At 38.3% G+C, this 13580-nt stretch overlaps 1 protein-coding gene across 3 annotated transcripts in view; it reads right to left on the bottom strand.

Moving 5' to 3' along the window:
- The window catches only part of CRIM1 (cysteine rich transmembrane BMP regulator 1), a 185845-nt gene that overhangs the window by 69289 nt on the left and 102976 nt on the right, over positions 1–13580 (bottom strand). For all 3 annotated transcript variants that reach the window (XM_068156138.1, XM_068156141.1, XM_068156150.1), the window contains one exon: positions 4894–5015. In XM_068156138.1, coding sequence (XP_068012239.1) covers positions 4894–5015 — 122 coding nt within the window. The remainder of the gene's footprint in view (positions 1–4893; positions 5016–13580) is intronic.

Here is a 13580-nt window from a genome sequence, read left to right as displayed (position 1 = left end):
ATTACAGAACTGCCAAGTTTGGGTACTATCTTGTTTCCAAACAAGCTACATGCAGCTTTCAATGTCCTTATACTCACTCATGGATGCTTGCAGTTTAATGCTGAATCAATCAACAATCCTGCTGAATAACAGATTTTTGAGTGGATCAGAAGAAACCTTGATCTGGTATTCTCTAGATTAAAAAAAGATTTCAGATGTTTGCATGTAGGTGGTTTTCACAAGAACTGGAATAACCTTTCCTGTAAACAGAGCAACATGCACTTTCACTGAAACATGCACTCTGTTACAATGCACTGGAACCACACAACAGGCAAAACCTCATTTACAGGTATATGTATTAAGATTAAATGATTTTCCATAGATTTCCTATGTTGTCTTATTTCTCTGTATCTACCTTGCTTCTCAGTAAAGTGCACACTTTGATTATGCCTGTAGCTCCTACCTGGAAACTTCTCTACTGAACACAACTATACTTACTAATCTCTAATTCCCATGTGGAAGAAGCAGTTATGCATATTAGCTGCATCATCTATACCTCTAGCTATACTACTATATGGCAGCCAGGTATTTAAATCCTGCCTCCTTCAGGCTAAAAATTTGTTACATGCATAACCTGGGGCTCGCCCCGTGGGTCAAGAATGTAAGATTAGGAGAAATGTGAAGTCAGCCATCTTCCAAAGACAACTAATAGTATCATAGTATCAGTCAGGGTTGGAAGGGACCACAAGGATCATCTAGTTCCAACCCCCCTGCCATGGGCAGGGACACCCCACACTAGATCAGGCTGGACAGAGCCTCAGCCAGCCTGGGCTTAAACACCACCAGGGACGGGGCCTCAACCACCTCCCTGGACAACCCATTCCAGGGTTTCACCACTCACATGGTGAAGAACCTCCTCCTCACATCCAGCCTGAATCTCCCCACCTCCAGCTCCATTCCATTCCCCCTAGTCCTATCACTACCTGAGATCCTGAGAAGTCCCTCCCCAGCCTTCTTGTAGGCCCCCTTCAGATACTGGAAGGCCACAATTAGGTCACCTCGGCTGCAGACTGAACAGCCCCAACTCCTTCAGTCTGTCCTCATAGGAGAGGTGCTCCAGCCCTCTAATCATCCTCGTGGCCCTTCTCTGGACATGTTCCAGCACCTCCACATCCCTCTTGTAATAGGGGCTCCCAAACTGGATGCAGTACTCCAGGTGGGGTCTCACCAGGGCTGAGTAGAGGGGGAGAATCACCTCCCTCGACCTGCTAGCCACACTTCTCCTGATGCAGCCCAGGATCTGATTGGCTTTGCGGGCTGCAAGTGCACACTGAGAGCTCATGTTGAGCTTTTTGTCCACCAGCACCCCCAAGTCTCTCTCCTCAGGGCTACTTTCCAGCCAGTCACTGCCCAGCCTGGATTTGTGCCTGGGATTGCCTCGACCCAGATGCAGGACCCTGCACTTGGTCTTGTTGAACCTCATGAGGTTGGCTTGTGCCCACCTCTCCAGCCTGTCAAGGTCCCTCTGGATGGCCTCCCATCCCTCCGGCGTGTCTGCTGCACCACACAGCTTGGTGTCATCAGCAAACTTCCTGAGGGTGCACTCAATGCCACTGTCCATGTCACCCACAAAGATGCTGGACAGGTCCCAGGACTGATCCCGGAGGGACTCCGCTTGTCCCTGGCCTCCACTGGGACATGGAGCCATTGACAGCCACTCTTTGGGTGCAGCCATCAAGCCAGTTCCTTATCCATCTAGTGGTCCACCCATCAAACCCATGTGTCACCAGTTTGGAGACCAGGATGTGGTGCGGGACAGTGTCGAAGGCTTTGCTCAGGTCCAGTTAAATGACATCAGTTGCTCGCCCCTCATCTATTAATTTCATCACCTAATGAAACTGTATCACTATTGCATTATACTTTAGTGTTCCCCAACAGTTCTAGAGAGTAGCAAGTTCTAATTTACAAATTAAACAGTAGATACCTTTCTTCCAACAAGGAAAAAGGGAGCAAGAAACAGCTAAATCATTGTCTGAGCCATCATGATATCCAAAACCCAGGCATGCTGATCTCTGGGATGGCCTACTCCTACTGGAAACAACTGAAGAACTTAATTTCATCAAAAGGGAACTTTGGCTTGATTCCTACCACCATTTAGACAACACAATGATTTTATTTACAAAGATGCTTTCCTTCAAAATGAAGGAATCAATACAAGCCTTAAAATTGGCTTTTTTAATTGGGTGACCTTCAGGACAAACCCCACATTCTAGCAATGGCAGCATCTGTACAGTAACTAGAATGGTTATTTCTTTTAGCCACAACAGTGTTTTAGAAACCACAAATCTTTTGTCTCCAGGTAGTTTAATAGTTTTACATAAAATACTCTGATCTCTGCAAATATTCATGATCATTAAATCACCACCTAGAACTATTGAGTTCTCTGTAATACTTCTTTTCTTGTCACAATTGTTCTCAGCACTTTTCAAATTACAACCTGCATTAAAAAAAAAAAAAAACCCAAAGAAACTCAACCTGTACAAAGACTGAACAGCCACAGATAATAAGTAGTTAGCAAAAAAGTCCTAATTAAATAAAAATATCACTATTTCAAAGAAGTAATATGCCAAGAATCTTATTTTGGTGATAGATAGGACAGGAACAACAACTACTCCACTATTTGCAAAGAGTGAACTTCCTGTAGAAACTTCTCTCACCACAGATTAATATGCTTTTCTGAGACAAACTAACTAAAAGCCAGTTTAAAATAGTGTGTATTGGTAACAAAGATAACCAAACAAAATCTACAGATACACCATAGAGCTGCTAAATCAGTTTTACATTAAAACCAGGAAAAAATGTTTGTGAAAAAAGACTGATCTGTCTCAAAAAAGCTGACAAGCTACAAGGACCATTTTGTTTCTCTTACTCATTATGACCTCAACACTGGCCATTGCTATTCCTACCCAGAAAGACAGCCTCCCCATACTCTCTGATCATGCAACTTTGCATCCATCACATTAACACATGCTTAACATAAATACTGCAGAAGGGAGGCCTGCTTAGTTACCCTACAACATACAAACCAGGTTCTGCAGTCTACATACCTTAAAATAAAGACATCCTTCACAAATAAGTGTAACTCAGATAATCAGTATTATTCCTGACTGGTTTTTGATCCCCTACCTCCCCGTAATTAATCAATTCTAGCATTAAAGATATGTTATAACAGCAGGAAAATTATACTAATGTGACTCTGCACATGCTCTTTTTATTCCACCCTCTTGCCTGTTTTCAGAAGTTTCCAAACACAAAAGTAACTAGCAGAACTTTCTACACAACTTGTCCACTTACTATGTATAAACCCATTAATTTGCATTCCATTAAAACACTCTCTTTAAAAAGGCATCTAATCCTAATTAGAAAGGACAACTACAAGGAATTCAGCATCTTCCTGGCAGTTTGTATCAACAGCTAACCACTCTCATTGCTCAGAACAGCATGTCCTAGATCTTACAGATTTGGCTCTCGTTACTTTGATGGTAGGTTTGTTTTTTTAATTAAGGAATTGATCTTAGCCTATCATTGTAAGATATTTTCTCCATCTGTCACTGATATCTACTATATCTCTTCTGCACTTGTTAGTATTCCAAGATCCTTTTATAACCCAGAATTGGGTATTATATTCAGCTATCAGTCTCACAAGCAACATTTCCCTCCCCTCTTCATTTTAAACTAACAGAAGTAATCACAGAGATTCTTTCTATCTATTTATCTATCTGCCTGTCATTGCACTGGGGATTTATCTAGTAAGTTGCTATCAGAATTATTTTTCTAAGAATTTAAAGTTTTAGAAGTGCAGCTTGCAATATTTTCCCTGATAGAAAGAACCACCTAATAATCCTAAAATGCATTTGGAAAAGTGCAACTCAGATCAAGTTCTATTGCTATTCTGTCCTTGAGATGTGCCACACAGTTAAAAGAAACTTAGAAATAATACTTTAACTTCAGAAACAAAGAAAGATGAGGATCACTCTAGTCTAACAGGCAGTATATAAACAAAGACTTAGTAAATTGCATTTTTTCCTACATTATCTACAATCTTAACCCAAATCATGAAAGAATTAACCTGAAAGCTAAAGAAACTGATTCTTTCTAATGCAAATTCTTACAAAGAGCCTACACAAACATAAAATAAAAGCTGTTTCAAATACAGGATGCATGCACCACTACGCAGGATTAAATATTGCTGAATGAATATTAATTAGTAAATACAGCACTAACATATCATTTTTATGCTCAGAAATTATCTGGGCATGCAATTCTCGCTATATATATATATCATGTGTGCAGTTCTGTTTATCTGACATGGAGAAGTCCTGAGATATAGTCACTTGCATAACAAATTCAAAGTTTTTAAACATTTCCTCAGAAATCAAAGAATGGAAACCAGCCTGTTCTTACCCTGACAGAATTTCTGAAGGCTATACACCTGTGTAAAAATTACTTTGGAAAAGTTTATTAAAATGAACCCTATAAGTCTATAAACAGAGTGCTCTTGCTTACAGTACTGCAACTTGTTGCAGTACTTAGCAAAAATTTAACTTCTCTAGTGTTTGCCACTGGCAAAGGAGTAACTGAAAAATATGAAGTGAGGGAGTCGTGCTAAAGCTGTAATTCCCTGGGTCACAGAAAAACGTGCTTTAGAAATCAAAGAGACATGGCAACTTTCAAATGACAGATTTTCCCACTTAAGTGCCTCCAGCTGAACTTCCAGTTGCTTCTTACATCAACATACATCAAGAAAATTATTTCTCTTAGATCTTGCAACATAGTATAAATAACCAAATGGCTAGCATCTCCCACAGCCAGATAAAATCATCCTCCCCAGGTACAAGAGAAAGCTTCACATACCATTGACACATTCAAAGACATCACAGCACTTCCCAGGTGTTCCATCGCCACGTGAGACTATCTGGGGAAGGGAGCCTGCCTCACACATTGGGAAACCACATAAACCAGAGAGACACTCACACCTGAAATCAAAGGAAAACTCCATAAATATATTAAGCCATGCATAAGGGGAAAGAATAAGCAAGAGGAATATGGCATGCTAGAACTTAAGTTCCAGTGTTAACATATCTTAGAATCATCTTTTATTAACCCAACTCTTCTCTGGGTCTGTATGTAGCGACATAGAAAACTAATTCCAGATTGTTTGAAAAGAATTGCATTCTCTGAATCTGCAAAATTAGACTGCTCCTCCAATTCTCTCTAAAAAATCAAAACTGGTAAAACACTAATAGCAGTAACCGCACCCATTGATGAGATGAGTGTTCTTTCATTAGGAAACCATAATATACCTAGTTTTATATAGGGATTAATTCAAGAAAAAGGAAGGCTACATAGAATCATTAAATGACAGAATCACTATGGTTGGAAAAGATCTTTAAGACAATCAAGTCCAACCATTACCTAACTATGCCAGGGCCACTACTACACCATATCCCAACCAAATGAAAATAATTGCATGTTCTTGTTCTCTTTCAGTTTTTGATAGTGCTGCCCTTGGTTTGCAGAAGGGCAACCAATTATTTAGGATGCCAAATAATGTGGGAGGCTAAGTATACTAAATTCTGTGGTTAGCTCTAGAGACTGGAACATACTAAAAAAAAAAAAAAAAAACAAAAGTATTTTTTTCCATGTAAGTAGTATTCATTTATTTATGAACACAGCCTAGAGAACTGGAAGACAAGATGTAGATAACACTAGTTATGTATGAGTCCAGATTCTTTGCTTTATGTTTACCATAACATTTTGGAAGTCCAACACTTAAAAGTTTTGAAAACTTTACATTTAACAGTTCTGGCCCATAATGACAGACATTATAGGAATATGCATCAATGATTCAATAAAATGAAAGACAAAATTAACAAAGAGAAATCTGCAAATATCATAGCTGAGAAACTTCATAGAATAGCACATTTTTCAGTTGCAAATCACAGTTTCTGCTAAAAACAATTCTAGACTAATTTAGCATACTACAAATACACATTAATTTCAGAAGAAAAACACAAAACCCAACAACAATAAAAATAACTCAGCAACAGATCTTGCAATTACAAATAAAATAAATGAAAATAAGAGCCACATCAAATATTTCAAGTATTCCAAGACAGCCTCCCCACTAAATCACCCCAAGTATCATCAGCACTTTATGTTTGCCTATTCTTTATGCTTGAAAAGAATTGTTTGGCTCCTCATTACCATGCCTATCTTCTTCATTGCCTAATAGTAACTTCCTCTCAGACTAGTGTTTAATGAATGAGAGAGAGACTTCTCCACAGAATTTAAGTCTCTATGCCTTCTACCTCATGAAAGTTAGGCAACATTAATGTATTCTTCACTTTAAGGTATTACTCAAAAAGAAGTTTGCAAGAAGAAATACAAGTGAAGTCAAGGAATCCCATGGAATCTTTACTGTCTGAAAATGATTCTTGAAACATTGCTTTATAGCAGCATGTTACTCTACAGGGATAAATGAGTCTTTGAAAAAAAATAATGCAATGCATATCAAGCTGCACCAGGGGAAGTTTAGGCTGGAGGTGAGGAGAGAGTTCCCCACTGAAAGAGTTGTTAGCCATTGGAATGGGCTGCCCAGGGAGGTGGTGGAGTCGCCATCCCTGGAGATGTTCAAGAGAGGATTGGACACAGCACTTGGTGCCATGGTCTAGTAGGCATGAGGTGTTGGGTGACAGGTTGGACTTGATGACCTTTGAGGTCTTTTCCAACCTTGTTGATTCTAAGATAACCTGAGACCCAAAGTTTTATTTACCATACCTCTGTTTGACATTTTCACAATTTTTCTGTAAATACAAAGGAAAAAAAAAAATCTAATTATTTCCTTAACTGCATGCCATTCCTTTTGCATCTCTGTAAAAGGGGAAAAAATGTATTGTGACTTCTACTACATGTGATCAAAAAGCCCAAAGCTTTTGTGACAACAGCTTCCCTTTAAGAGGACTCTAAGCAATATTACAGAACCCTGTACCATGAAATCATCTCTTGTGGCCCAAATAAAAGGATGACACTTATGGGGAAGGGAAGGAAGACAATCTCTAGCAATGAACAGAAAAGAGTCTTTCAAAATATATATAACAAAAGTACAGACAATATGAAATTGGTATTAAAAGCCTAGATAAAAACACTAGGTTTCAAAGGAAAATAGGTAGATCAGACTTTCTGAAAATTCATGTCTTTCCTACAGAAAATGGCACATGTGGTAGAGATACTGTTGGGGACCTCATTTTCCACATCTCACAAAATGAAATTACCACCTTTAGTTTCATTGCTTTCACAACAAGCTTTTACAGACACGCCTGTACCTTCTCTATTCTTTGCTTCACATTCATTATTACTGATTGAGTTGCAGAAGAATATAAAATCATTAATGACTTTTCCCACTCATTTTCTTCCCAAATGCTTTAGAAATACCCCAAACCCAAAACCAAAAAAGTATGAATCATTAGACTAAGTAACTTAAGATAGGAAACCTTCCAGAGGAAAGACTGAAAAAGATATTTAAAAGACTGTTGGGACCCAATGTTCCTTTCTGCAGAAAAGGGTCTCTCCCCTTCAGAGTAATCAAAGCTTGGCATACTCATTCACAGCATAAATAAACAAAAACCCAACATTCAAAATTTTATGAAATTACTTCTCATTTGGATAAGAAACAATCCATATATAGGAGAATGTCAAAGTAGTAAATGGTCTCATATGGACTTTAAAACAGTCTGCATTCTTTTCAGCCAGCTCTGCTACAAAAACCTTTGACTATCGTCCAGGCTATTAGCATAGAAAACATTGTTTTGGACACATAAATCTTTCAGGAAAAAACCCACGGAATTCTGGTGGCCAAGCATAGCTGTCACACTGCCAAAACAACAACATCTGGAATAAACAATCCCATTCTCAGTAAGAGAGTAAAATGAGCTTTATAGTATCAGAGTTCTCTGAAACACCTTTTAGAGAAGAGGCACAGATGAAAGAGAAGTTGTAGTCCAATTCTGTGCTCTATCACAGGCAGCTATGCACCTGCAGGGTGTGTGTATCTGAGCCTCAGCATTAAGCATCAAGTTTTAAGCAGTTTAACAGGCAAGATTGTGATATGGCTGCTCATAGTTGCCATGGCTCCTCTCTTCTGCAAGTTTTAGCTGTTCAAACTGCTGATCAAAGGCACAGTGTTGCTCCTGAGCTGCTCCCTATATAACTTTAACTTGCCTAAGGAAAACAGACACAGCAGAATTAACTACAAGGAAACACTCCCAGAGAGAAGACAACTTTATATGCTGCCTTCTCTTTTCACACACCCTGCAGTAACACCATTAGACTTGCACTATTCAATAACACAGTGACACGCAAAGCTTCCAAGATTAAAAGGAGATCAGTATTTGAAGTATCAAAGTGTTCACACTCAGTATCTGCTCCTCACACACCTTATTCACACAGGCCATAAGAAAACATTTCTTGGGATGTTATATCATCAGAGCACTCAAGTCAAGAACATGTCCTTTTAACAAGGAAGAACACTCCTGTAAGACAGTACAATGTCTCCTAACAAGAAGGTCCAGAGAGAGGAAAAGGAGAATCTGAATCATGCAATAGACTACATGGAGTACAGCCTGAAAAGGTGGTAGGATGGCCTGAAAGGAACCAAGAATCCTGAGGAAGAAGTTGCATGTATTGAAATTTTGAAATTAGAGAATCATCCTGTCTGGTAAAAGGAACCATCTCTGGTTAAAAAAAGAAAAAAAACCCAACAACAGTAACCCTAAAAATGTCAACAACTGACTATGAGAAACTTCAGTACATAAAGAAAAGACTATATTCATTAACCTGTGCTCCACAGACTGAGGAATGTAACCTCTTAAAGTAATATAAATGGCCTAATCTTTAACTTTTGGAGTTTCTTCAAGACAGAAATAATCAAGTCAGTGATGAAAATAATTCTTTTTCCTGGAAAGCTTTTAGTATTTTATTTTGGAAATCAGTAACAAACCTATAGAAAGAGATGGTAGAAGAACTGTGGAAATTGCATACAATGTTTATTATTGGATCACTTCCAAATGCTCTAAAGTTCTGCATCACTTCTATATGAATTACATGACACATGGAAGTCCTTCCTATTTCAGTTCTCCAGAGGGTTTACTTCCACAAAAAAAAAAATAAAAATAAATCAAAGCTAGTGCGCTCCAAGGTAAGAATTCCTTTCTAAAGTTCTGGATATTGTTAATAACAGATACCAAGTATAACAGTGCATTTTTTTATGAATGTAGTGATCTTTTATGGGAGGGGGGGACATTTAAATATTACAAAAGGCAAGTATCTAGCTTTCTATTGAAGATAATGTGTGAGAAAAATGTTTCTGAGCATCTTTTGAATTTTATTAGCATTAGAAAATAACAAATTGATGCTAAGCAAAGGGATAAAAAATTAAATCATAAAATCGGCATTCACACCAAGCAGATTAACATCTTTCCAGGCTTATTTGAATCCAAAGAGTTCATTTGACTAAGAGATGGAATTTCATCCTATGACTGATGTTTAATCAACTGGTTTATTTCCCAGTTGGATTAGATGGGAAGAGGACAGTGACAGAAAAGTCATGCCATGTAGGCACACAATCACTGGCCAAGTACACTGACTTGGCCATGAACTGACATGTGTTTACATTAACTCCTTTGAATTCATCAGTACGTGAAACAAAACAATAAGGCAGTCCAATGCTGCATTTTTCTCATATTTTGCAGTACCAGCTCATGTTATACACTGTTGAAGATACCTTATTTTTTTATCACTATGTACACCTCAGTTAACTCTTTCCTTAGGTTTATCAGCTTCGCCCTTCATAATATAAAACACATTTCAAAACCAAAGATGAGATATTAGTGAAGATGTTATATAAATGCTAGTAATATGGTATTACAAGAATCTATTTCTTTTCTTATTTCACTACTTTTAAATAAGGAATTATAAATATCTGATCCTCTTATAAATAAAACACAATTCCTAGGTACCTCAGGTCAAAAACCACTCACAAATGATTTTGTAAATAGCTGAATAACTTCAATATTCCTGTAATTCCAATTTTTACTCCTGAATGACATACCTCCCTCAAACTAAGACATGAGGGATGAATTTGCCATACACAAGTGGACAAAAACAACAACCCTGAAATACAACCACAAAAAGGCAAGCCCCCCACCCAACCTTCCCCACCAATTATTTGATTGTTTAACTTGATGTCCCCATTCTTATCTGAAAGCAAAAAAGAAAATCCAGTAATTACTTCACATCTAGCCTTCCCATGACATTCATGATATTAAACACCTTCTCATATCCATGAAAGCAATTCTGTAAAAGTTTAGGAAGGATAATCATGGAATGGTTGCAGGGGGGCTTTAAAGGTCATCTAGTCTAACCTACTTGTAATAAGCAGGGGCAACTTCACCTAGAATCAGGTTACTCAAGAGTTCTGCCCATCCTGACCGTGAATGTTTCTAGGGATGAAGCAACCACCACAACTCTATGCCACCTGTGCCAGCGTTTCACCACCTTCATTGTAAGGACTTTCTTCCTGTACTCCAAATCTCCCTATTTTAAAAGAATTACCCCCTGTTCCAATTTGACAGTTCCTGCTAAAATGACTGTCCCAATCTTCCTTGTAGGCCCCCTTGTAGTGAAAAGCTGCTAGGAGGTGTTTCTGCAGCCTAATCTTCTTGCTGCCATTCAGCAAGGTCTGGACAGGTTGGAGAGCTAGGTGAAGAGGAATTAAATTAAGTTGAACAAGGTTCTAAGTGTAGAGTCCTGCACCTGGGAAGGAGTAACACCAGGTACCAGTACAGATTAGGGGTGGACCTACTGGAAAGAAGAGTAGGACCTAGGAGTCCTGGTGGACAGTAAATTATCCATGTATCTCGATCTGGATGTTGGGAAGGAGACATGGTTGTGTTGAACATTCCCGTGAGTGAAATTAAGACATACAAGGTCATACATCAAGACAAGACTAAGTATTAAAGAGAGAGAAAATGGAGCAAACAAAACAGAGAAAGAAAGAAAGAAAAGGGGGAGAAAAAGATAATGGGGGAAAGAGAGCAGGAGAGGTACTTAGAAACAAAACAGAAGAAAAAAGGAAAAGGGAGAGAGAAAAGAGAAAGAGGGAGCAGGAGAGAGAATTATCACCCCAGGGTCCTTCATGCTTTGGGAAAACAAAATGCACACTTTGCACAAATTGCCCCTTCAGCCTTTCAAAGGGACTGAGTAGGTGCTTACAATATAAACCAGTATTTTAGTGAGTCATCCATAGAACTCATATTTTTGCTGGTCAAGTACATTTCACTTCCTTACCGTACTACAGGTCAAAGTGTGGCACTGACATTCACAGCAGCCCCAGATTGAGATGCTTTAGTCACATATAAAGAAAAAACAACAGGGTAAAAGCTATCAAACAAGGAAAAGAAAAGCTCTATGACTAATTAATTTAAAAAAAAAAAAACCACAAACACTGCTTTAGAGGTTTTATTCCAAACAAAACCCCTATAATCCTAATCCTCTATGCTACTCAAGCCAATGGAGAGTTTTGTATTTGCAATGACATCCAGCTACCTGTAACTAAGTGTGGTAGTTTGAAAAAAAGACTGATATTCCCCACTACCAGAAATCATGAATTTGTGGCATTTTATGACTGTAGGGCATTACCATTCTGGACAGGGGATTCTGGGTTGCTGTCTCACTTTCTGGGTCCTGAGCATGCAGAGGTCTTTCACTTGTTTTCAGGATTTCTGGATGGTATTTTCCCTTTCGTTCTCTTTCATATACACTGACATAACCTGGTACTTTTGTAGTGGAGGATTAAATATTCTGCTAAGTCAACTAGAAAAACTCCCTGCCCTTTTTATCCTCCCTGTTTTATCTCTTGGTATGAGGGGAGGGAGAAGGCAAAAGAGGTGGAAACACTAAAGCCATAACACTAAGTGATAGTGAAATGATCTGATTCAAAGTCATTCCTCAAGCCCAATCCTTTTGGGCTACAGAACTGCAAGACTATCTGCAAAAAGCTCATTTTCACTTTTGTGACATGTGAAATAGTCATCAGGACTTGTATTCCTGTTTCATTTAGGTTATTAAGCAGTTCATTGCTCTTAAAAGTTTCTTTCTGCAACTTGTACCTGTTTCTATTGCCCTTCATTTATTTTTGTTCTTCCCTTCCTTGTCTCACCGTATCAGCCTTGAAACTGCTTTTTTAAAGCTAAAACTCAGATAGGAAATATACTGGAGATTTTGAAGGATAAATTTATCTCAATTATTTACGAGTTTTTCTAATCTAGACCATATTGAGGCTTTTGGTGTTAGCAGAAAGATATTCAAGCCAAGATGTGCATGATGGAAGAATTCATCTCAGCAGGTAAAGGATCGTGAACTAACTCATTGGGACTGACTCCTTTCCAAAATCTGGGGAAGTATGGGTGTAGGAAACGCTCTTCAATGCTAAGTAGTTTGGAGAAGGGGATACATTTTCATTTTGTGAAGTAAACCATATGACAACATAATTAAGAAGACCTCTGAGATAATAGACCTCTGAATGAATCTTGAAATCACCAGATTTGTAACAAGCAAACAGTAGGAAGAATGGAAAGTGGTGCTAGAGAAAAGATTATATGTAGATTACATGAAAGGAAACGCACAGAGAAACAGAAGGATAAAGCTAGAACAAGAAGTGAAGATGCAGTTGTCATGGATTGAATTGAACCTGCCACTCTTATTCATACCGTGCCGCAGTCATGCCAGCTTCAGAAAGTGAAAGTACTAACTGGAGCAAAGTATTATGGGGCTTGAAGCTCAGATTGCAACATGGGAGGCTTCCTGTTCCAGTTGCTGCTTCTGAGTTCCAGGTTCTTGGGTGCTTCTCTTTTCCACTAGGATGGCTGCAGGACAAGGAGGGATGGTGGAGCAGTTTTCTGCCTTGGGCTTCAGGCTTGCTTGCTTCTGCTTTGTGCCATGCTTTTTTCTGCAAATCAGCTAATGTAATTATGCATTTTGTACTATATTTTTCTGATTTTGACCCATAAACTCTATTCTTATCTCACTTTTTTTTGCCTCAATCTCAAATTTCTGTGCTACTTTTCCCTCACGTCTGTGTTGTGAAAACAGCCAGGTTAACCCATTGGTTTGTTTTGTTCTGATTCAAATCACTACACTAGTACAGACTAAATTTCTAAATTATTCTAATTGAGAGCAGCCAGGAAGAAAAAAATAAACCCCAAATATATTTGGTGCAAAGTTATCCAAATGTGACATCTCTGTTGTATAAAATCCTATCAAAAATTTACAAAAACATGTAAGAAATAAAGATATAAGCCAACACCAATCTGAGCTCCTATTGTCACAGTCCATTTCTCAGACTCTTTTTGATAAAAGTTTACACTTACAAACAGATTTTTGCAAAAGAATCTGAGAATGTAAACAAAATTAACTGACAACAGAAAAACTGGAAACATCTGAAGAAAATAGATTCTGCATACTTCACACTGATCATCTCCTCA

This window comes from Melanerpes formicivorus, unplaced genomic scaffold (genome assembly GCF_026170545.1).
Source record: "Melanerpes formicivorus ecotype bairdi unplaced genomic scaffold, bMelFor1.0.p_v2 SCAF_2, whole genome shotgun sequence".
Classification (NCBI taxonomy): domain Eukaryota; kingdom Metazoa; phylum Chordata; class Aves; order Piciformes; family Picidae; genus Melanerpes; species Melanerpes formicivorus.
This window is presented reverse-complemented; position numbering and strand designations above follow the sequence as displayed.